Below are 21,663 nucleotides of genomic sequence, written 5' to 3' on the forward strand. Positions count from 1 at the left end.
ACTCACGCCGTCCGTTGAACGTCGAATTCGTTCACCATCTTCCTTTACCTTTATAACGACTTCACCTACAAGATTTGAAACTTGCTTCAAACGAAAGAGCTGGTAAAATTTTCTCTTTAAAAGTTTACATTTTGTTAAGCATTGTTCGGTTTAACCAATTTCCATTTTCAACTGGTAGTAAAACAACTGCTATTTATTTATAAACACTAATTTTACTGGCAAAACATAATGCAATATTACATTTTCATAATTAGTTTTGTCCAGTTCATATCTTTTCAGTCATGTAATGCAAACCATTTACTTCTTTTTAAGCACATTCTATGTTTAACCATTATAGAGAGACATCATTATTTTCCAAATAATTTGCAGAGATATACAACATGTAAAGAGCATGTGTTACATAAGTATTTTTGTGTAATTTTATATATGAAATATAACTAACGTAATAAAGAAAAAATATTTAGATATTAAACACTGAGGTAGATCTAACGTTGTGAAGTTTTACCGAACTCATGTCAAATTCAATGTTAAATCTTTGCTAAAACTTGTACATTTATTTCAAATATCTTTAATTTGACACTGTCTGTTCCCCATCATCATTTTCCTGGTGTTCTTCCATGCATGGATTACATATACACTGTTATTATTATATGTCTGTCCTTTCTCCATGTAGTTAAAAAATATTTATCTAGGTATATATGTTATATGTACCTCTGACTATTTAATAATGTTTATACTTTATGTTCTTTATAATGTACCATTATATATGGTTTAAGCGAAATATACTGAAACTGAAATCAAATGAGTAAAATGAAATAAATATAAAGTATAGTTATTGAGAAATTATTCGTCTTGAATTAGGAATTATATGTTTTTTCAGATCATGATCGAATTCGGGTTTGAAATTTGATTTTCTTTTGTGAACAATATGTTATACATGTTCTAGTTTTCAGATTTCATTTTCAGTACAAGCATTTCTCTCAGAACAATTTCGAGTGCATGGTGAAATTTTAACTATTTGTCGCTCTTTTCTCTCCTCTGTGTTTTAGTGAATTTTTAAATCCTCACTTGAAAAAACTAAATTAAGTACGCCCTCTCTCCGTCTGTCTATTTGTCAGTCAAGTAGTCGTGTTTTTAATTGCCCTCTAATTCATTTAGAACAAATCTTAATTATTATTTAAAATATGAGTTGAACTTCATAGGTCGAATAACATTATATTTATTTAATGGCATATACATTGTAATTTGCTGAAAAAAATAATCATTTAATACAAAACTTGTATTTGCTTTGGTCATGTTGGTTATATGATAAAAACAAAGACATAATTGAGATCATGAATGTCTGAAATGTTTATGTCATTATAACCACTGATAAATACTTTTTGTCTTTCAATCAAAAGTACCTATTCATTGTAGCCGATGAGTCTATATTTCTAACACTTTATAGGAGGATGTCTTGATAATCACTTCCGTACTTATCCTTCAACAATGTTCAAGGCCATGACTCAAGCTGATATCTCAAAGGTCAAGTGAATTATAATTTCATTATGAATGATTTCATCTTGCTTCGTTGTAGAAGTTGAGAGTGCTCGACTCAGTATAATGTCACTCAACAGTTGCATTTATTGAGGTAAAGAGACAAAACTCGAGAGTAAGGGTCATTATGCAAAGGTCAGGATAACTATATAACTGTTGCATAAATTTCCTTCTAAAAAACGGAATGGTTTCAAAGATGTAATGGGTTTTTTTTTCAAAAAATCACCAACAAATCCCAACCTTTTGATTTAAAAAATCCCTCATTTATCCAGAGCAACAAATGACAAGTCTCTCAGTTGGGAGTGTCTTCATTTTTTTTCTTTAACCCATCAAACACCATAAACAGAATCAAGAAAGACATTCTGTTGTTAATATTTCTCACTAAATCATTGAGTGGATGAATGCAGTCGATTTTTGTTATTGCTCCAGATAAATCCAATATGGGTTCAAAAGAGATAAATGAAAAAAATATTCAGCGGATGAATATTATAGGATTAACAAGTGAAGACAAATTTGTTAAAGAGAAGAAATCTAAATAAAACATTATAAATACATTGTGTATGACTGTAATGTATATTGGGTATGACTGTAATGTATATTGGGTAAGTAAAACTAATACAATACTTAGCGTATGTATCTCAATCAAATAATAATTCATGATTTATAATACCATACCCACTTCTTCGCCATCTATATCTTTGGGAATAGGCAGATGAAATCCAAGTATTAAGTAAACATCCAATGAACAAAAAGTAACCAAAACTGTTAAGTACAAATTAGATTTGTGCATCTTATCGTGGTCATAAGATTATCAATGAAAGATACAACATCCACATTAATCAATTGTTAATATCATTATCAACGTCATTTTCAGGATATTGGCGAACGTTAACTTTGAAGACATACGGATTCTGAAATTACGTGTATGCCTATTGTGGTGTTGTTAAATATATATGTTACAATGAGGTTTTAGTTTCACGTGTTAATATATTAATTATAGAGATCGAGAAGGAAAAATACTTGTCTTGTTTGATAAAGAAATTCTCAGCATTAAAAAAAAGTTCTAAATAATTATAAACATTCGTCGAGCAAGTATTATGTAAAGACTTTTTTTTATTTACACTGTATCGTCGCTGACATTTTCTCCAACTAAAGTTATGGGATAAAATAGATTTTTTTTTCAAAAATGATGTTAAAATTTGTGAAAAATAAATATAACCCAAAAAACCTGATTTGTCAAGGGCTTGCCTTTGTCAAGGTTTCTTTGCTCTTACATTTTCATAAATATTTCTCAATCACATCATACATCGATTAACATTAATGTCACTACCACAGTGTAAAGAGAAAAGCTGGTCTATAACCTGTGCACAGGATGTAAGGAGCATAATTTTATTATATCCTGATTAGAGAAAGATTAAATATGTAAACTGCATGTCCCGTCTACTGAGAACAACAACGAAAAAGAATTAGAACTGATCTTATGTTCTTCTATATTTTTAACTTTGCAGGATTTTAAAAATATGTAGATGAAATCTTTTCAGCTATTTTCTATGGTATATGGTATATTCCTTTCTTGAAAAATAAGGAGAAATGAATGATTAAAAGAAATCAATAGATAAAAAGATAAAGAATCCTGGTTTCTTTATTTTTTACATCCGGGGGAGAGGGGTTGAGTGGATCAAATTGACTATCAAAGGAATTAGGCTTACGCGTCCTCTAATCCATCTAGCAAGTCTGGCCAAAATGGTCGCAGTGCATAAAATATAGTTCTGCAGGAAACATAGTACGAAGGAGTTGGAAACATGGATAAACATCCACAATCCCTTAATTCGACTTCTGTCTTTCGTCAGGGGAGGAGACACAGACTGACCAGTTGACTGTTAATTTGGTTACAAGACCCTCATATCCTCCAGCAAGCCTGACCAAAATGGGAAACATAGTACAGGGGGCTGTGTGACACCCACAATACAATAATTCGACCTTCATATTTGGTTGATGTTAGAGGAAGGGTCAAGGACGGAACAGTTAACAGTCAAAAGGAATTGCACCACAGAGTTAGACACATCTCTTTCATATTTGGATATTTTACCAGAAAAGACGTTGATGGTAACCTAACAACAAAACTTATAGATAAACGTGATGACTTCAACTTTTCTATCGTTAGCTTTCCTTATTTATGTAGCTAAATACCCTTATCACCTCCATATGGGGTTTATCTCCCAGTTGCTTCGATACGCAAGACCATGCTCCACACACGAACTATTTCTAAAACGAGGCAAGCTATTGACTAACAAGTTGTGAAACAAGGATATCAGCAGTCTCCTTTAAAGTCATCATTTTCAAGTTCTATGGTCGATAATGACCTTGTCAGCAAATACAACGTATCATTAAGTCGAATGATGCTGACGTGTTTGTTTTTTTTTCAAAAGAAATTGTTAGGCCATTTTCTAAACAAGTAATTGTCCGTTTGTCCTATCATGACAATGAGCACACGGCGGGTGTGACCAGTCGACAGGGGATACTTACTCCTCCATGGCACCTGATCCCGCCTCCAATGGTGTTTAGAGGTCCGTGTTTGTTCTGCTCCCGATTTGTATTGTTATCAAGCTCAAAAATCCATTGATAACAGTTCGGTATCTCCATATTTCATCTAGGTTTACAGGACCCCCTACTCCTACTGCTTAGAATAAATACAATTGTAAGTGTATCATGGTTCAAGTGTCTGGATAAAATAACCAGAATCCCATAGTTCTCCCCTCGCTACGGAGTCGGAGTTGTGAATTTGAGTGCGTGCATAACGGAAGTGATGTCATTTACGTTGGGATCAATAGCATTTGCTGCTTTGCTGATTTGAAAAAAAAATATTTGTTGTTATTATAACTTGTCTTTTAGTAATTTTTTACGCAATTGCAATCACAGAAATATAAATAAAAACAAATTAAATATAAGAATGGGTATATTACCGTTATTTTCCTATTTTCACGTGAGTATTGAGTTGTGTGCAGTCGGGTTAGAAATTACTCTTTCGACTTGAAACGTAATGGATGTATCATCGGTAAATATATCATAAATTTTAAAAGTTTAAGAGATTATGAGACATTTTTTGTTAAAGCAATATGAGCTGCATTTTTGAGAATTTTATTTTTATATTAAAATCAATTTCTATGTATTTTAAACTTTTATGATCAATTAGACTAAAATAAAGTACTAAATTGTTTCAGAAGAATTATTTCTTTACAATCGCATATGTATCATTACATAAGAAATCAATATTGTACAGGACGACATTAATGTAATTTTGCTTCAATCAAACTTTATGAATAGATCTTCCATCGCAAATATGATTAACAAAAGTTTATAAACGTTCTTTTTGTCATTGAAATAGTTAATTACAATTTTGCAACAAAAATTTCTGACATCAAGGTTGCAGCTCATATTGCTTTAAATATATTTGAATGAAATAAACCATGTAAACATGATATACGTTTGAACAATAGCACCATGCATGGCATTTACGTTTCAAGGATTGTTCTCAGTACATCGGCCCACGCTTCAAAACGTTCCAAAGGCCGACTAATCACTGTTATAAGAAATCCATATCATATAATACAGTTAAAAAGGTAACAGTGTATAAAAAGGCAGAATTTATAACATCTGGACAATTTCTAAAGAAATATTTAGGATATTGAAATAATGACGTAATTCATGTCGTCATAATACATCGTCAAATGAGACGCCATTATGAATAGTAATGTAGTCACTACGGTCCAAAGTAATTCAACTAAAATTAAACATATTTTGATTTCAAAGAGTTTCACAGAGCCAGATTAGCTCATAGTGATGATTGTCCTTTGGTCTTCTTGCTTGAAATTTAATGCTCTGTGCTCTTATAATTAATTCTTTAATCTATTTTTATGTAAAATCTTTTCAACTTATGTGTAGGTAAATGATGGGATCTGACATTGCCTACTCAACACTACGTGTCAACCTATTTTTGTTATCTTCAGAAAAGTAAAGGAGTTATCTTTAATACTTCATACCAAAGAAATCAATGCTCCATTTCTTTCTTTGAAGCAAACAATTTAAGACTGTTTTATCATAATAGATCCTTGCTTTGTAAGAATGATTTAGAGCATGGGGGCACTGATTGCATACATGTGGGAAACTGCAATTCAAAATATGTTCATTTCATTTTTACAAAGAATGTTTGTAGGCCTATACTTGAATTTTCAGTACTCCGCATATATATAAAGTATAAATCCACACACCTAGTCGTATATCAAAAAAATCACAACACCAAAATAAACCTATTTATTAATAATTAAATAATCTATTATCATAACCTTGAATGAACAATATGCAGGAAGACAAAGATGTATCATCCTCATTCAAATCAATTATCATACACCAGAGGACAACATAAATTAAGTATTTATATGTATCTTTTAAGTTCTTTTTATGGTTATTCAACAAGCAAACTGAACAATAATTATGTCATTTTATTATGAAAATACATATGGAAGAAGTACATTTTAAGTCATTTGCATAGCTAAACATATTGCACAATAATTATAAACATATATTTGGCACATGTGTTTTTCTAAAATTCGGTAAATATATATTGAATGGGTTGCATTAATGGAAACTCAATAAGAATTGCTAAATGCGCATTCAATGAATAATATTTCTAAAAGTTCTAAATTTATGCTAGTATTTAGGCCTTGGTATGGAGTATTTAGCATTGTTCATTGGCTGTTGATGCCACGTGCCATTAGGAGCCAAATCGCTGTATCCAGGATACCATCTCCTTCCGTAAAATGGACTGCTCATACCAGTAGAGTCATAACTTCTGTTGCTGTCCATTTCATATTTAAGTCGACCATTAGAGTAAAATTCGTCCTGAAAAAAGAATAGTTCAAAACCTACTATAGAAGCTTATAAAAAACTCCAATTATGCCAAAAATGCCTATATTAAATCATTAAACGAAAATTTAACTGGATTCTTTGGTAAAATCTAAGGATTACTTTAACAGCGTCGGAATAAGAATTGTCAGACAAAAAAGGACATTTTTTTTACTTCATTTTTGGAGAAAAGCTGACTGATCTGCACAGAGACCAACTAATTGCAATGTTTCATATTTCAAGATACACGTAAGCTGTTGACACTCTTTTGGACATTTATGCTGTACCGTTATCATATTATCAATTAATTATAGTGACCTTTTTCAAGGGTTATAAATATGATCTTTATTAATTCTATATACTTTATTTATTCTATATTGAAATAACGCATAAAATAATGTTCTTAATGTTAAAACTCAATTACCCTTTTGACATTTATCATTTTTATTAATCAATATTCTTCTTCAATAACAAGATATGGCTTGTCTTGCATGAAAAAGCTGTTTATACCTTAGATAATAATTTTGATCTCATTTTATCATACATAATTATAAGCCTTACCGGTATCATAGCTGGATTCTCAATACCATAATGATATTTTTCTTCTTTCTTTTGCTGCTTTTTACAACATATACACAACACCAGAATCACAGCCGTGGTAATAATTAAACAAATAGCCCCTACCACAGCACTTATTATAATCAACACTGAAATCAGAAATAGAGGTGTGCTTAGTAAGCATATACAAAAAAAGCAAATACTATGACTTTCGTACACATACATTTTTATGCATCTTGACAAGAAAGATGATAAATTTGAAACAAAAGTAACATGCTTACTTTGTTGATCATAATTTGATGAGGCTCTGAAAAGTAATGCAGATTATTTTAAGAAAAAGATGTATAATTTATGGCAAAATATAGTGTATTCATGAAAAAAAACAAAACTTTATCAGGATTTCACTGAATCATACACACCGACAATAGGGACCTGTCTCCCCTTCATAGCAGTCATATCCTGTGTCACAGGGGGCGGAAGATTCTAAAAGTTCACATCCCGTAGTAGAGCGGCTTATATTTACTGAAAAAGTACTTCAAGGTCTTTCATTCTCATAAGCATTATTCTAGTGTTCATAATATAAGTATTCAATGTAAAAAGCAATGAATTTGTTTTTGCACCACAAACCATGCATAAACCATTAAATCATCGTACTCAGACCTGGTCGTCTTCGAATTATGACGAAACAATATTCTAAAGAGTGCTTAGAAAGTTCGCTCCACAATGACATATTTCTGAAAGTTTTCTAAGAGTTAAACTAATGAGACCATTTTTTTTCAGTCTGACAAAATCACTTGATTGCAATTCAAATTTATAGCAATACATGTTTAGCAGAAAATTTTATAAATTACATGTATGTTTCGATACGAAAATTGTACATCATCGAGAATTGCAATGGTTACTTTGGTAACGATGTAGAATTTGTTACTTCTGTTACTTTACAGATTCTTTTTCATCAAACAAAACTGACAAGTTTTGTGAAAATAGAGCACAACTGCTTTTCAAAAGAGCATGTTTGCCTACATGATTCTTTATTGATTTGATAAAATCTGTATATATAAGTATTAGAAAGAATATTTCACAGATATTCTGTGATTTTGCTGTACAGAAGATATATTATCTGTATGGTTATCTTCCTTCCTATATGTATTTCATACGAAAAGACAACTAAAACCTTTTCAAAAGCAAGAGTGGACTACCAGAACATAAAAATATCACGAATTTAAATATCTTCACGAGAACTGAGGAAAATGTGGAATAAATAGAGGATATTCAATGTACTTTATGTATTGTAGATGAATATGGAATTTATTTCACGAGTGGGACAGGATTTTTTTTTTATATTTTCACAAGTGCAAAGCACGAGTGAAAATATCAAAAAGTCCTGTCTCATGAGTGAAAGAAATTTCTGTTTATTGCATTTTCTTAGAGTTTCCCTTTGCCTCTGTCTTTTCGTAACTCAGTGTCACAGGCTGTGACATCATAGTTGAGCGGTTGAGATGTCATAGCTGAGCGATTGCGAGATTGAAAAACGTTGTAAACATGGAATTTGGAAAAACTTAGGCAGTATAACTATTAGTCTCTGTCAGGATGGCTTTAACTCTATCTTATGACAGGCCAGGGATTTTTAAAAAAAAAAAAAAAAAAAACACTCTTAGTGATGGGAAGGAAAATCGTAAGTTTTGTCGCACTTCTGATATTTTCACACTGTGAGAATACCATTTTGATATCCTTTCACACTGTGTCAGAATATCGCTTTTATTCAGTAAATAAATTACAGTATTTCACTGTTGAAAATGTAATAAACTTTTTTAACACCCTTTAATAGGTCAAAGTTCTTACATGTAATAGGACAAGTTTTGTAGACGAAAGGATCATTTTAACTCAAATTCTATTTCTCGTTTTTACACTCAGTTAAAAATTATCTTGTACAAGCTCAGTACCATTTTATTTTTGATGATAAAGTTTCGTAGATCATTACCATTATTTCCGGACGTGTCAACAAAAGCAGCAGACAATATTGGCGCTTCCTGTCCATCATAAGTCACGTTTTCTTTCCCAGACACCAGGTCTTTAGCAACAGACACTACATCAGAGGTTGCTGCTGCCTCGTCATCAGTAATGATGTCATATTCAACATTCAAGCTTCCCTTTCTTAAAAGAAAATACCACAACAATACGATATGATAGGTTATTTTAGCGACTGTTAAACTTAGCTATTTTACCCTTAAGGTGGGATTTAACTATAATTTATTAAAATTCAACATTTCAGAATAACTTTCTTCATTTTCTCGGAAAATGTGTGTGGCTGAGTTACTGCTGTCATTGTTTTCAGTGTTGTCAAAAGGCAAAAAATATATTTTGTGAAAGTTCAAACAATGCCCCTTTGGCCTACAAAAGAGAGGCTGCATTTCATGTGTTATATTGTTTATAAAACTGATCAAGTTTATATGATTTCAGCTACATTACAAGTACAGTAAACCTTTTCTAATCCAGATGTTGTTTATTAGGAAATCTTGCTTAATAAGAAATTTTAATTTAATTTGATATAATTTAATTTTAATTTTAATCTGGGATGTTGTCTAATCCGGCAAATTTTTTCACTATATTTCAACTGCCATTTATCCAAAGGGACTTACCTTACTCCCCTTACTTTACATCTTTTGAACCGACTACCAAGCCTTCTTCTATAAAGAGCTGTCAACTTCAAACAAAAAAATGCCTTTAAAGGTTTCATATATTTCATATAGGTTGAGTAACTCTGGGGCATTTTTATGAATGTGATACTGATTTATAAGAACTTTAGAAATATCTATGTCTACTCACTGCAGCTTCAGCCCTGATCACCACAAGTAAGTACTGGGCTCTGATAGTGAGATCCTCAGTCACCACAATCAAAATTCTTATCACAAATATAAATCTTCTCTCATTAGGTCTCACAGTCGTAGTTTCTACTGTAGTTACAGGGGTTGTAGTTGTTGACTCTGTTGTTGTTGTTGCCTTTGTTTTAGTGCTTGTTGTAGACACTGAAGTTGTGGTTGTTGGTGTAATGGTTGTGGTTGTTGGTGTAGTGGTGGTTGTTGGTGTAGTGGTTGTCGTTGTTGTTGTATTTGGGGGTGTAGTGGTTGTGGTTGGTGTTGTTGTAGTTGTTGGTGTAGTGGTTGTGGTTGTTGGTGTAGTAGAAGTTGTTACTGTAGTTGGTATAGGGGTCACAGTTGAGCTGACTGTTGAGCTTGGAATGTCTGTGTCTGATGTTTCTGTGCTTGATAATTCTGTTGTAGACATTGTTAAAGAGTCTTCTGTTGTGGTTATATCTAATGACTCTGTTGTAGATGAACTCATTGATTCTGTTGTCGTTATATCTGATGAATCAGATGTTGATTCCTCTGTGGATGTACTGGTTGTAGGTGAAGTGGTTATGGTTGTTGTCATCATTGTTGAGGTTGTTGGTGAAGTGGTTGTAGATGTTGATGTAGTGGTTGTTGGAGTATTGGTTGTGGTTCTTGGTGTAGTTGTTGTGGTTGTTGTTTCTGTCATTGTGGTTGGTGTAGTGGTTGTGGTTGCTGACATAATAGTTGTTGGGTTGATAGATGTGGTTGTTGTTTCATTGGTTGTGGTTGCTAGTAAAGTTGTTGTTATTGGTATTGTTGTTGTGGTCATTGGTGTAGTAATTGTTGTTAGTGTTGTTGTGGTTGTTGGTGGAGTGGTTATTGTTGTTGCAGTTGCCTTAGTTGTGGTTGTTGGTTGAGTGGCCATTCTTGTTGAAGTAGCTGTTGTGGCTGTTGTTTGTGTATTGGTTGTAGTTGTTGGTGTGCTGGTTGCAGTTGATGGTGTAGTGGTTGTAGTTGTTGGTAGGGAAGTGGTTGTGATTGTAAGTGTAGTGGTTGTGGTTGTTGGTATGATGGTTGTGGTTGTTGGTGTAGTGGTTGTGGTTGTTGGTTTTGTGGTTGTGGTTGGTGAAGTGGTTGTAGTGGTTGTGGTAGTTGGAGTAGTGGTTGTGGCTGTTGTGGTTGTTGGTGTAGTTGTAGTTGTTGGTGTAGTAGTTGTGGTAATTGGTGTAGTGGTTGTAGTCATTGGTGTAGTGGTTGTGGTTGTTGGTGTAGTGGTTGTTAGTATGGTGGTTGTGGTTGTTGGTATGGTGGTTGTGGCTGTTGGTGTAGTGGTTGTGGTTGTTGGTGTAGTGGTTGTGGTTGTTGTTGGTGTAGTGGTTGTGGTTGTTGATGTAGTTGTTGTGGTTGTTGGTGTAGTGGTTGTGATTGTTGGTGTAGTTGTGGTTGTTGGTGTAGTGGTTGTTGGTGTGGTTGTTGTAGTTGTTGGTGTAGTGGTTGTGGTTGTAGTGGTTGTGGTTGTTGGTGTAGTGGTTGTGGTTGTTGGTGTAGTGGTTGTGGTTGTTGGTGTAGTGGTTATGGTTGTTGTTGGTGTAGTGGTTATGGTTGTTGGTGTAGTGGTTGTGGTTGTTGGTGTAGTGGTTGTGGTTGTTGTTGGTGTAGTGGTTGTGGTTGTTGTTGATGTAGTTGTTGTGGTTATTGGTGTAGTGGTTATGGGTGTAGTTGTTGTGGTTGTTGGTGGTGTAGTTGTTGTGGTTGTTGGTGTAGTGGTTGTCATTGTTGGTGTAGTGGTTGTTGGTGTTGTTGTTGTGGTTGTTGATGTAGTTGTTGTGGTTGTTGATGTAGTGGTTGTTGGTGTAGTGGTTGTTGTTAGTGAAGTTGTGGTTGTTTTACACAGATTTGGTGAAGATGTGGTTGTTGGTTGTGGTACAGTTGTTCCAGTGTAGCATGTTCCACAGCAGAGAGTATCTCCATATTGAGGACAATAGGCACTTGTACAAACGTTAACTTTATCACCATATTCACAGCCTATGGTTAATTAATATAAATTTCAGTTTGTTTGTTTGTTTGTTTTTTTGGCAAACTGCATGCATATAAAAATTTGATAAATTAATGAGGTGATATTTTCAACAAATGAGGAGTATGTATCTACCTTGCCTTCCAGTGTTGTGCTTGCCGCAAGTCTTACAGCATTTCTTGCTGACTTCACCCGAATAACAAATAAATGGTTCACTGTCAATGTCAGCACATGTTTTATCTACTCCATTATAATTAATTATAATCCCACTTCTGTCACCATACAAACAAGTTTCTAGAACAAAAAATTAAAAGATGGATGGATGGATGGATGAATGGATCGATCGATCGATCGATCGATAGATAGATAGATAGATAGATAGATAGATAGATATACTTACCATCCCCAGATGGAGCACAGTCGTCATACACACACTCTCCTGATATACACCACTGTATAAAGAAACAAACATGTTTCAAACAAAGTCAGTAGTTTAGATTATTTGCAGCTTTATCACATTGTTATTATTTATTCAACAAATATATCTCAGTACAAATGTACTATGGAGTTACCTTTCTATTTCCACACTGCAGGCCATCTCCACCCAGTGATGATTCACACTGTCCACTCCCATCTGTTTTGTGGCACCAAAGTGTGGTACATAATGAAGTAAAGTTATAGCTGTATGGAAACTATAGATAACAAAAATAGGAAATAAAATAGGATTAGCAATAGTATAATAGCACTATAGAACAAAAGTTTTCTTTGTTTCTTTTCTAGTATGTCAAGTATATCAACCCATAAAATGAGAAACAAATGAAAATATCTATAAAAAAAAAACCCCATATATTTTCATTTTATCCTTCGCTAAAATACTTTTAAGATTAAATTTCTAAAATGTTTCCAATTTTACCACAAAAATGGTTCCTAAATCTGAGTCATACCTGGCAGAATGAGGATCCCGATCCCACAATGTGTTTACACATTGCATCCGCGTCAAACACCTGACCAGGTAAACTTGTGTATTGACTTAGAGCAGTTGGGTCAAAGCTAGCACTCAGAGACGTCATACAATTTCCGCTTCCGCTTTAAAAAGATTGGAAATATAAAGATTTTAAAGGTTCTATATAATCTACAATATTCAAACAATGAGGATATGAAACGAAGGTAAAGATAACTAAAGCATAAGCATAATAACCTGTTGAGTGTGTTGATGTAATTGGTGAAATATGTGGTGGAGCAGGAGGAAAATTTCCATGGGTTTGTGTTGTCAGGAGTGGAGGAAGAGGCAGCCATTATGTACGCATCTGCTCCGTTACATGCATTGTTTGTCCCATCATGCTCAGCACTCAAACTAATTCAGGAGATGAATTATACATAACTTCATTTAAGTACTTTTACATGTGAATTCGTATCATTGTGGCACTGATATCAAGCATGAACACTAGAAATGAAGATAAGTGCAGTTTACCTGTGACCTAGTTCATGGGCTGCTACTGTCAATATGATGAAGTTGAAGTGGTCTTCTACTATAGATACGCTGTTTGATGTACAAACGGCCCCTACCCATGCCAATCCTGCATTACTGCTTGATCCACTACTAGTGAAATCATACCTTCAAAAGAATTTTAATCTGATCTATTACACTCTTCAACTCAGAAAGACAATTTTTACCAAGAAGAGAGATTAGAAGTTTAAGAGTGTAGTGGAATTGTAAGAAATTATATGGAGTCCAATGAGGTTCTTTTAGCTGCTGAATCACAAATTATGAACATTATCCATCATAACAGCTAAAATGACTCATTGTGGTTTTAAATTTTCAAACATATAGGGTGAGACCTAAAATCCATTTTGTAAAAAATAAACATTTAAACAACTAAAATCTTGTTCAAAATAACCATATAATAACACTAGTATATTAAGTCACAACAATATTTTGAGCTATTTACTTTTAGACCATGTATTTGATATTAGTTACCTCGAAAACATCATAGCATGATCATGGCTGGGAAGACCGGAACTACCCTGGACCCAGGATGTGACGTCAGTGAGAACAGTGTTGGCGTCCACTTTTGGTGTTGGAGTGGATGAATCTTTGTTACTTTCAGTAAATGATGATTTAGACGGTTGCTGAAGTAATATTTATTTAATGTCAATATTTGCAAACTGATTTTTTTTAATATTTGTAACAACTAGTAACAACTGTTATTAAGTAGGATTAAGTATTTTTTCTGTTTAACATAAAACAAGTTGATAAATGTGTAAGAGCATAATGAAACTGCATGCTGTATAGAAAAGAATTCTTTTTCATTTGATTAGAATCTACGGCACTTTTGAAATAAGTATAATTAACTAAAAAGTTGCGTTATATATACTAGAGAGACAGATAGACTGAGGCAGACAGAGAGAGAAATTGCTGAATTTTCCACAGGGTATACATAATATACTTTGATTGATTGATCATAATTCGAAATTTAAAAAACGATTATGGGATTTAGGCATGTTTATAGACAAGAATCACTTGATTCTTATTTGAAATATACGATATATTTCTCACAGCATGGTAACATTATAGTTAAACATAGAGAGGTCACAGGATGGAAAAGGTCTTTAAGGATAAATAAAATTTTCTGTTGGTTATGAATATATATAGCAATTTCATTTTCAAAGTTTTTTTCACAGTAAATTTTGCTTTGAATACGTTTATTCTGAAGGTTTTTGAAAGTTACCTTTTAATTTTGGATTTAGATCACGGGATATTTTAATTCTGTATCATTATATTATTAAAGCAAAGACCTGATTGATTAAAAAGTCAAGCACCGAAATATGGAAAGTTCATCACGTGCAGACTTTTCGAAGTCTCTAAATCATTTATACATTTATCCTTTTGAATGTGATAATAAAACTTTAGGGTGAATTCTCTCCAAACGCTTCAATACTTAAGTTACGTATTAAAATGCTTTGTTTATCTAACGCAGTTTTACAATTTCATTTCGAAACATGGTGTTAAAAAATAATTTTATGTGCAAGGAGATTTTGGTACACTTTTATGATTATGAGGGGTTGATGGCTCAGTCACACTATAGAACCTATAGAGCTATAGGACTTGCAATTTTTTTAATCTGTTCGTCTCCATTCTCATTTATTCCTTGTCCATTCCATTTTGAGCATATTCCGATGTTCGTTTAAAATATGATAGGTCCCTTTATAGAACGGTAGATATGCGTTTACATGTATACGTTTTATAAGGAACTGTTGAGGTTCTTTTTCTGTACTTGACCAGTTCACAAAACATGTTTGATCTTGGTTGTTCCATAACACTTTTTTTAAATTTATGAAAAATTATAAAAAGGCTATGGATTTGTTGGATTGTTTAGAATTTCTCCAATCGAGGAAGTTTTAATCAAAAGTAAATTAAACAATCTTTTGCGTAAGAAATCATGATATATTTGTCTAATTAAATATTATAATTGTCAAATTAACACTATCTCATTACAATTAGTCTACTCTTCATAACAATCTTCGTAAAGGGAAAGAAAATCTTGAGTTTTTGCGCACTTTTGATATTTTTACATCAAAAGATATCACTTTTATTTTTTATTGTGAAAAATACCACTTTCGAAAATATCATTTTCAATGGATAAATTACAGTATTTCATTGTTGAAAATGTAATAAGACAAATATGCATGCAATCCACTTTGTCTAATTTAACATCCATATCAAATAGAAAAATCACAAACATGTACAACCAAGTGATCTTGTATCACTTGCCTGGCGAAAAGAAAATTCTCAAAAGCAAATTATCAAAACTGAAGATTTTTTTAAAAGAGATCTAATTTAGATCTTTGTCTTATTGTGGTCATTATAGATATTTTCTACAGGAGGGCAATCAATATCAAAATATAAATACTATTCTACAGTAGAGAAATCAATGTCTAAATATATATTCCACCTGAGGGCATTCAATGTCTAAATATATTCTACAGTAGGGCAATCAATGTCTAGATATAGATATATTTTATTCAATCAATGTCTAAATATATATTCCACTTGAGGGCATTCAATGTATATATATAAATATATTCTACAGTAGGGCAATCAATGTCTAGATATAAATATATTCTACTCAATCAATGTCTAAATATATATTCTATCGGAGGGCAATCAATGTCTAAATATAGATATATTCTACTGAAGGGCATTATATGTCTAAATATAAATATATTCTACTGGAGGGCAATCAACGTCTTAATATGAATATATTCTACTGAAGAGCAATCACTATCAAAATACAAAGTGTATAAATATATTCTACAGTAGGGCAATCAATGTCTAAATATATATTCTATTGGAGTTCAATCAATGTCTAATTATATATTCAATTGGAGGGCATTCAATGTCTAAATAGAAATATATTCTACAGTAGGGCAATCAATGTCTAAATATATATTCTACTGAAGGGCAATCACTCTCAAAATACAAGATGTATAAATATATTCTAACGGAGGGCAATCAATGTCTAAATATATATTCTACTGGAGGGCATTCAATGTCTAGATATAAATATATTCTACAGATGGGCATTCAATGTCTAAATATAAATATATTCTACATTAGGGCAATCAATGTCTAAATATATATTCTACTGAAGGGCATTCCATGTCTAAATATAAATATATTCTACAGTAGGGCAATCAATGTCTAAATATATATTCTAATGAAAGGCATTCAATGTCTAGATATAGATATATTCTACAGTAGGGCAATCAATGTCTAAATATATATTCTAATGAAAGGCATTCAATGTCTAGATATAGATATATTCTACTGAAGGGCATTCCATGTCTAAATATAAATATATTCTACAGTAGGGCAATCAATGTCTAGTGTAAATATATTCTACTGGAGTTAAATCAATGTCTAATTATATATTGGAGGGCATTCAATGTTTAAACATAAATATATTCTACTGGAGGGCAATAATTTCTAAACATTTATTGTAACTGAGGGCAATCGATGTTTAATTATATATTCTACTGGAGGACAATCAATGTCTTAATATAAATATATTCTAATGGAAGGCAATCAATGTCTAAATACATATTCGATTGGCGTGCAATCAATATCTAAGTACTTAAATTTTGAATCAGCTAATTTTAATGTCCTTGTAAATATCTTTTGGTAAGTATGAATTATCTTTGGTAAATTATACTTACATCTGCTATATAAATTCCGGCGAAGACAATAGATATGGTGTAAGCTGAAGTCTGGATGTTCTTGTATCTTACATCCATCTAAAAGAAAACATAACATAAACTTAAAGTCAACCCATTATACAATAGATGTTATCTATTATCACTATGAATATTGATATTTTATGGTCTGTGTTTTATATTGTGCATATCAGTTAATAACTTTTCGCAAATTTATGAACAGTGATACAAATCTATGCACAGAACTCCCCTAAAGAGATCTTATATTATATATTAATAGAATAGTATTAAACATGCTAGAAAGATAGAAAGATTATCAAATGATACCCCGTTGATGACCCATGCGTAAAACTGTCTGATGTTTCCCTTCGCCTCTGTGTCTTTTTCTCCTGATGTAGACGCCGTGCTTTGTGTGTACCAGCTGAAAATGAGAGAATTTGCATGTCATATCCATTTTCGTGTCTCTGTTTATTACATATATGCTATGATTTTTTACATGTCCTGCATATAGTTTAATTTAACTCTCTATAATATGTATAACATTTTCACGTATTTAACATAATTTATGGACAGACACATTATATCAGAGTTCTAATATGAGAACTTTGATACTTTCTCACACCCTATATTTCGAAATCAATCCCTTTTTAACCAAAGAGGATCGGATATTTTATTAAATAGTCACACGCAATACCTTAATATAATTATTTGTAATTCAACATTTTTAGAACACAATAAAATGTCATAATTTGATGTTTTGCAATGTGATTCTGGCTTTTTTCTTTTGCTTTTTTTTTCTTTTTCTTTTTGAATAAATTGTCATTGAATATAATCATGAATGTCTATTAACAAAACTTAACATTCAATATTCTACACAAATCTGCATGAAAGGGAAGGTTACGAGAGAGATCTTCCATGCAAACTAAATATCGAAATACGTTGACGCTTTCTCACATTTTACTCTTCTAAAATAACTTTGAAATAAAATCTATTAATTTTGTTGAATTCAGCCCCATCATTAAGAGTACATATAAAAGAAATAATTCATTTATTTTCCCTGTCAGCATTAATGAAATAGTGAAGATACTAGTAACGAACAGTGATGGAGCTAAAAAAAACCCTACAAACAATACAAATCGCGAACAAGGGAATGGAACACGGACCCCTGGAAATTCCAGAGATGGGATCAGGTGCCTATAGGAGGAGTAATCATCCCCTGTTAACCGGTCACACCTGCCGTGAGCCCCATGTATTGATCTGGTAGACGGAAAATTCCGTAGTCAAATTGAATATAAAATCAAAGATCTAACAATTGTTATGAAATATGACCCATTGATAGCTTATATTTGCTAACAAGGTCATTATAGCGACCATAGAATTTACGAAATGTTGACTTTAAAGGTTGTTTAAAGGTTGTTGAATAAACTGATTCCGGGGTCGTGTACATTTTGAGTTTTAGTTGATAATACTCACTAATTATACACGGAGAAGTCGATAATTAGAAGCATTTCTATCTTATACTCTGGAGTAGACCTCTTCTCTCTGTTTGCTTCAGAATTCTTTGACATGGGGAGTCGATTCGGAAGTTTATCTATGTTAGAGAATATACACAATTTGATAATTTACGTTGTACAATGTATTTTCTGTTTTGAGGTATTCGTGATACCTAGTATCTCGTTTAATATTTAATTCGCATTTCTACATCGGCATTAATGTTATATAGCAAACTCGTTTGTTTTAGATTGCACAGATTAATATCAATTTTGAACAATTTCCATTTGTGTCTGCACTTTTGGAAAATCTGTTTAAATTTTTAATAGGTCGATAATATCGAGAAAAAATTTAAATAGATATCTACGAATTACTATACCCATTATAACACTGTCAGCATACTGGATATTGGTGTGTTGGATTTTCAGAACTTTGAACAATGGAGAATTTTTAGGATCACAATTTCTATCCTTTGGTTCCAGAAAATATTCCTGAGATCTGTCTTCAAAGCTTCCAAACTGATTAAAAACAATACAATCGTTCAATGTCTTAAATATGATTAATTTCAGCATTACTTCACGGGCTTCTTTCAGCAAACAATTTTCAGCAACAGGCAGAAGGTTCCGATTTCTCTTTCTCTTGGTCATGGTTTTTGGTTATATTTTTTAAGGGTGAATTTAGTTACTGCATTTAAAGTTACTATCTGCTTAGGATAGTATAATATGAAATATTATTTTTTAGGTTACTTACAATACACGATGAGGAGTTCGTGGTTTCTACATAGAAAGCTGCAAATTTACTTTCGTCTTGGTAGAAAAACACATTCTACAAAACAACATATCAGATTAAAGCTTCAGAAAAGGCATACTTTATATTTTGCAACAATGTTCTAAAAATTAGCAGGTTGTAGTTATATCAAGAGTGTTCCCAGAAATTATTGAAATTTTTTTTATGATACATTTATCTAAAATTGTGGATTAATAAAATACAATATACTTAAATGCTATTATTTTACTTAATAACAATACCCCATACTTTCTAATGACACATGTGCAGTTTTCATATATAACCTCTATATATTTATATATATTTGTATATATTTAATATACTTCCCGTTGTCTGCTGATGTTCAAAGTTACTGCTATTGAAAATAAAAATCTTATTTAAGTTTCTTTAAGAATGGGATAGTTAAATATGGCGACATTTCTGAAACACAGAGCATTTCACCGTCTACATTGTGTTGTGTGGTACAAAATATTAAAAAAGAAGAGAAATTCGGTAAAGCAAAAGAGTCTGTAGGCCTAGTAAACTAACATACACAGCTCAAAGAAAGCTTGGAATTTGCTCAGAAAGAACAACACTAGGTGTAGAAAAATGGGGTTTCATTCCTAGCCCTACCAGCTCTGTCCCTCCCTCTGCCGAATTCCTTTCCATTTTTCAATAATTTGTCCCAAGTGAATCAATAGTAGACTCAATGTTCAAGAAGTATCGCTAGTTTTGCAATTCTTTGATAATAAATATCTACAATTGACTTTCTTTTTTTCAAAAGCACTCATTTTGAACATTAACATTCTACCAGAAGTATTCAAAGAAAATGGCAAGATATTCATGAAAACTGCATATAAAATAATAAAGTAGCAAGTATTGACATTTGATTTTAAAAAAAACTGACCTCAAACTATAAATATTTTATTTTTTAAAATATTTTGAAAAAAAAAAAATTCCTTGAAAAAATTCTCAACAATTTCTTGGAACACAATAGTATAGAATTGTGCGAGAAAGTCTAGAAATAATGTAAGAAATTGTCAGTTTCTTTCATCATAATTCGGTGTGAAAGTGTTTTCACTTTTAATTAATGGAAGGAAAAACAATGCGCTTTAAATGAAAGCGCAGTAATGTAAAGTTATCTACCTACAGTATCCATTTAATAAAAAAAAAAATAAGTTTTTTTTTTTTTTTTAAATTTAGTATCAAGTATCTTTTGTACTGCGACAAATGAGATCGCTCGATTTTGGAATAACTACTAAATTATGCAATAAAGGTATTTTGTAGATAGCGTTTACATCATTCGATACCACACAACCTCACATATGGTATATTACAGGAATCGCTGTTAATTGTACACAGATATCGATTCCCTGTTCATATCATAGTATGTGTATGGCGCAAATTTGATTAATTTTATTAAGAAATAAGACGATTATTTTATTTTCTTCGGGTTACTAACATTTTTATCATGTATGTACTGTCTGACTATATCCCCTCTGTCGCTTGTGGTATAGACAGGTACATTCACTGAATGCTCGTCCCTCCGGATCAAATGAAGGTCCACTACCCCCTCATTAAAGGGGAAAATGAGCTCCATATTTTTGGCGGGAACTGACACGCCGTCTGTTGAGCGTCGGTAACGTCCACTATCTTCTTTCAAGCTCACGACCACCTCACCTGTAGAACAATGAGTAACTGGGTTTAAATTCTTTTATTCTCTGATAACAGGAAATTGACTAAGTGCAAGGTGTGTTTCAATGTTCTTGCAATAACAATCTGGGGTATCATAATAGTTCATTGACAAACTAATTTTCCTTTAATTTATTACTAAGCAGATGTGACTGATTTAATTTGTAAATTAATTTGCTTTGCATGTGCGGGAAAACTTCGTGATAAATTAAGATTAGAAGGTGAACCTTTTGATCATTAAAAAGGAATAGCATTCAAACACAGTAAAATTGGTATTGGCATCGGGATTTTTTTTTCCATTAATTTATAAGCACTTCTACTTTTCAGAAGCATTCAATCTTAAAACAGTTGTTTTACCATAGATGTGTATGATTCGGCGTTTTATGCTACATACTTGGACAAAAAATTCTTTCAAATAGAAAAATGTTTTTTTTTTAACTTCAATCTTTTATCGCTTGCATCTTTAACTAGTTTGACACTCGGTTTTGACATGAATGCAGATTTATGAGCCATATATATACGACTCCAATTTCAAACGCAAAACTGGGTTTTTACTGTAATATTTATGTAAAATTCATGTAAATTCGCTAATAATATCAATAATTTTTCTCTAAAATTCACTACTTCCTTATCTGAAAACCTACAACTTGTATCCATCCC

General features: G+C 32.2%; 1 protein-coding gene across 1 annotated transcript; it reads right to left on the reverse strand.

Moving 5' to 3' along the window:
* Window positions 1-9,239: 9,239 nt before the first annotated feature.
* On the reverse strand, window positions 9,240-20,987 carry LOC133174051 (mucin-22-like). The gene is made up of 17 exons (XM_061309091.1): window positions 20,774-20,987; window positions 19,297-19,371; window positions 18,926-19,064; window positions 18,529-18,646; window positions 17,383-17,476; window positions 17,059-17,136; window positions 13,820-13,971; window positions 13,313-13,456; window positions 13,040-13,195; window positions 12,786-12,927; window positions 12,414-12,533; window positions 12,242-12,293; window positions 11,977-12,135; window positions 10,395-11,852; window positions 9,823-10,244; window positions 9,636-9,700; window positions 9,240-9,387 (listed from the first exon to the last, which is right to left on the reverse strand). Exons 1-17 carry the CDS (start codon window positions 20,909-20,911, stop codon window positions 9,240-9,242), a joined length of 3,660 nt encoding a protein of 1,219 aa, XP_061165075.1. The 5' UTR covers window positions 20,912-20,987.
* Window positions 20,988-21,663: the final 676 nt, after the last annotated feature.

The sequence above is a fragment of the Saccostrea echinata genome, unplaced genomic scaffold (genome assembly GCF_033153115.1).
Source record: "Saccostrea echinata isolate AGI-Se365-2 ecotype Australia unplaced genomic scaffold, CSIRO_AGI_Sech_v1 ptg000057l, whole genome shotgun sequence".
NCBI classification, from domain to species: domain Eukaryota; kingdom Metazoa; phylum Mollusca; class Bivalvia; order Ostreida; family Ostreidae; genus Saccostrea; species Saccostrea echinata.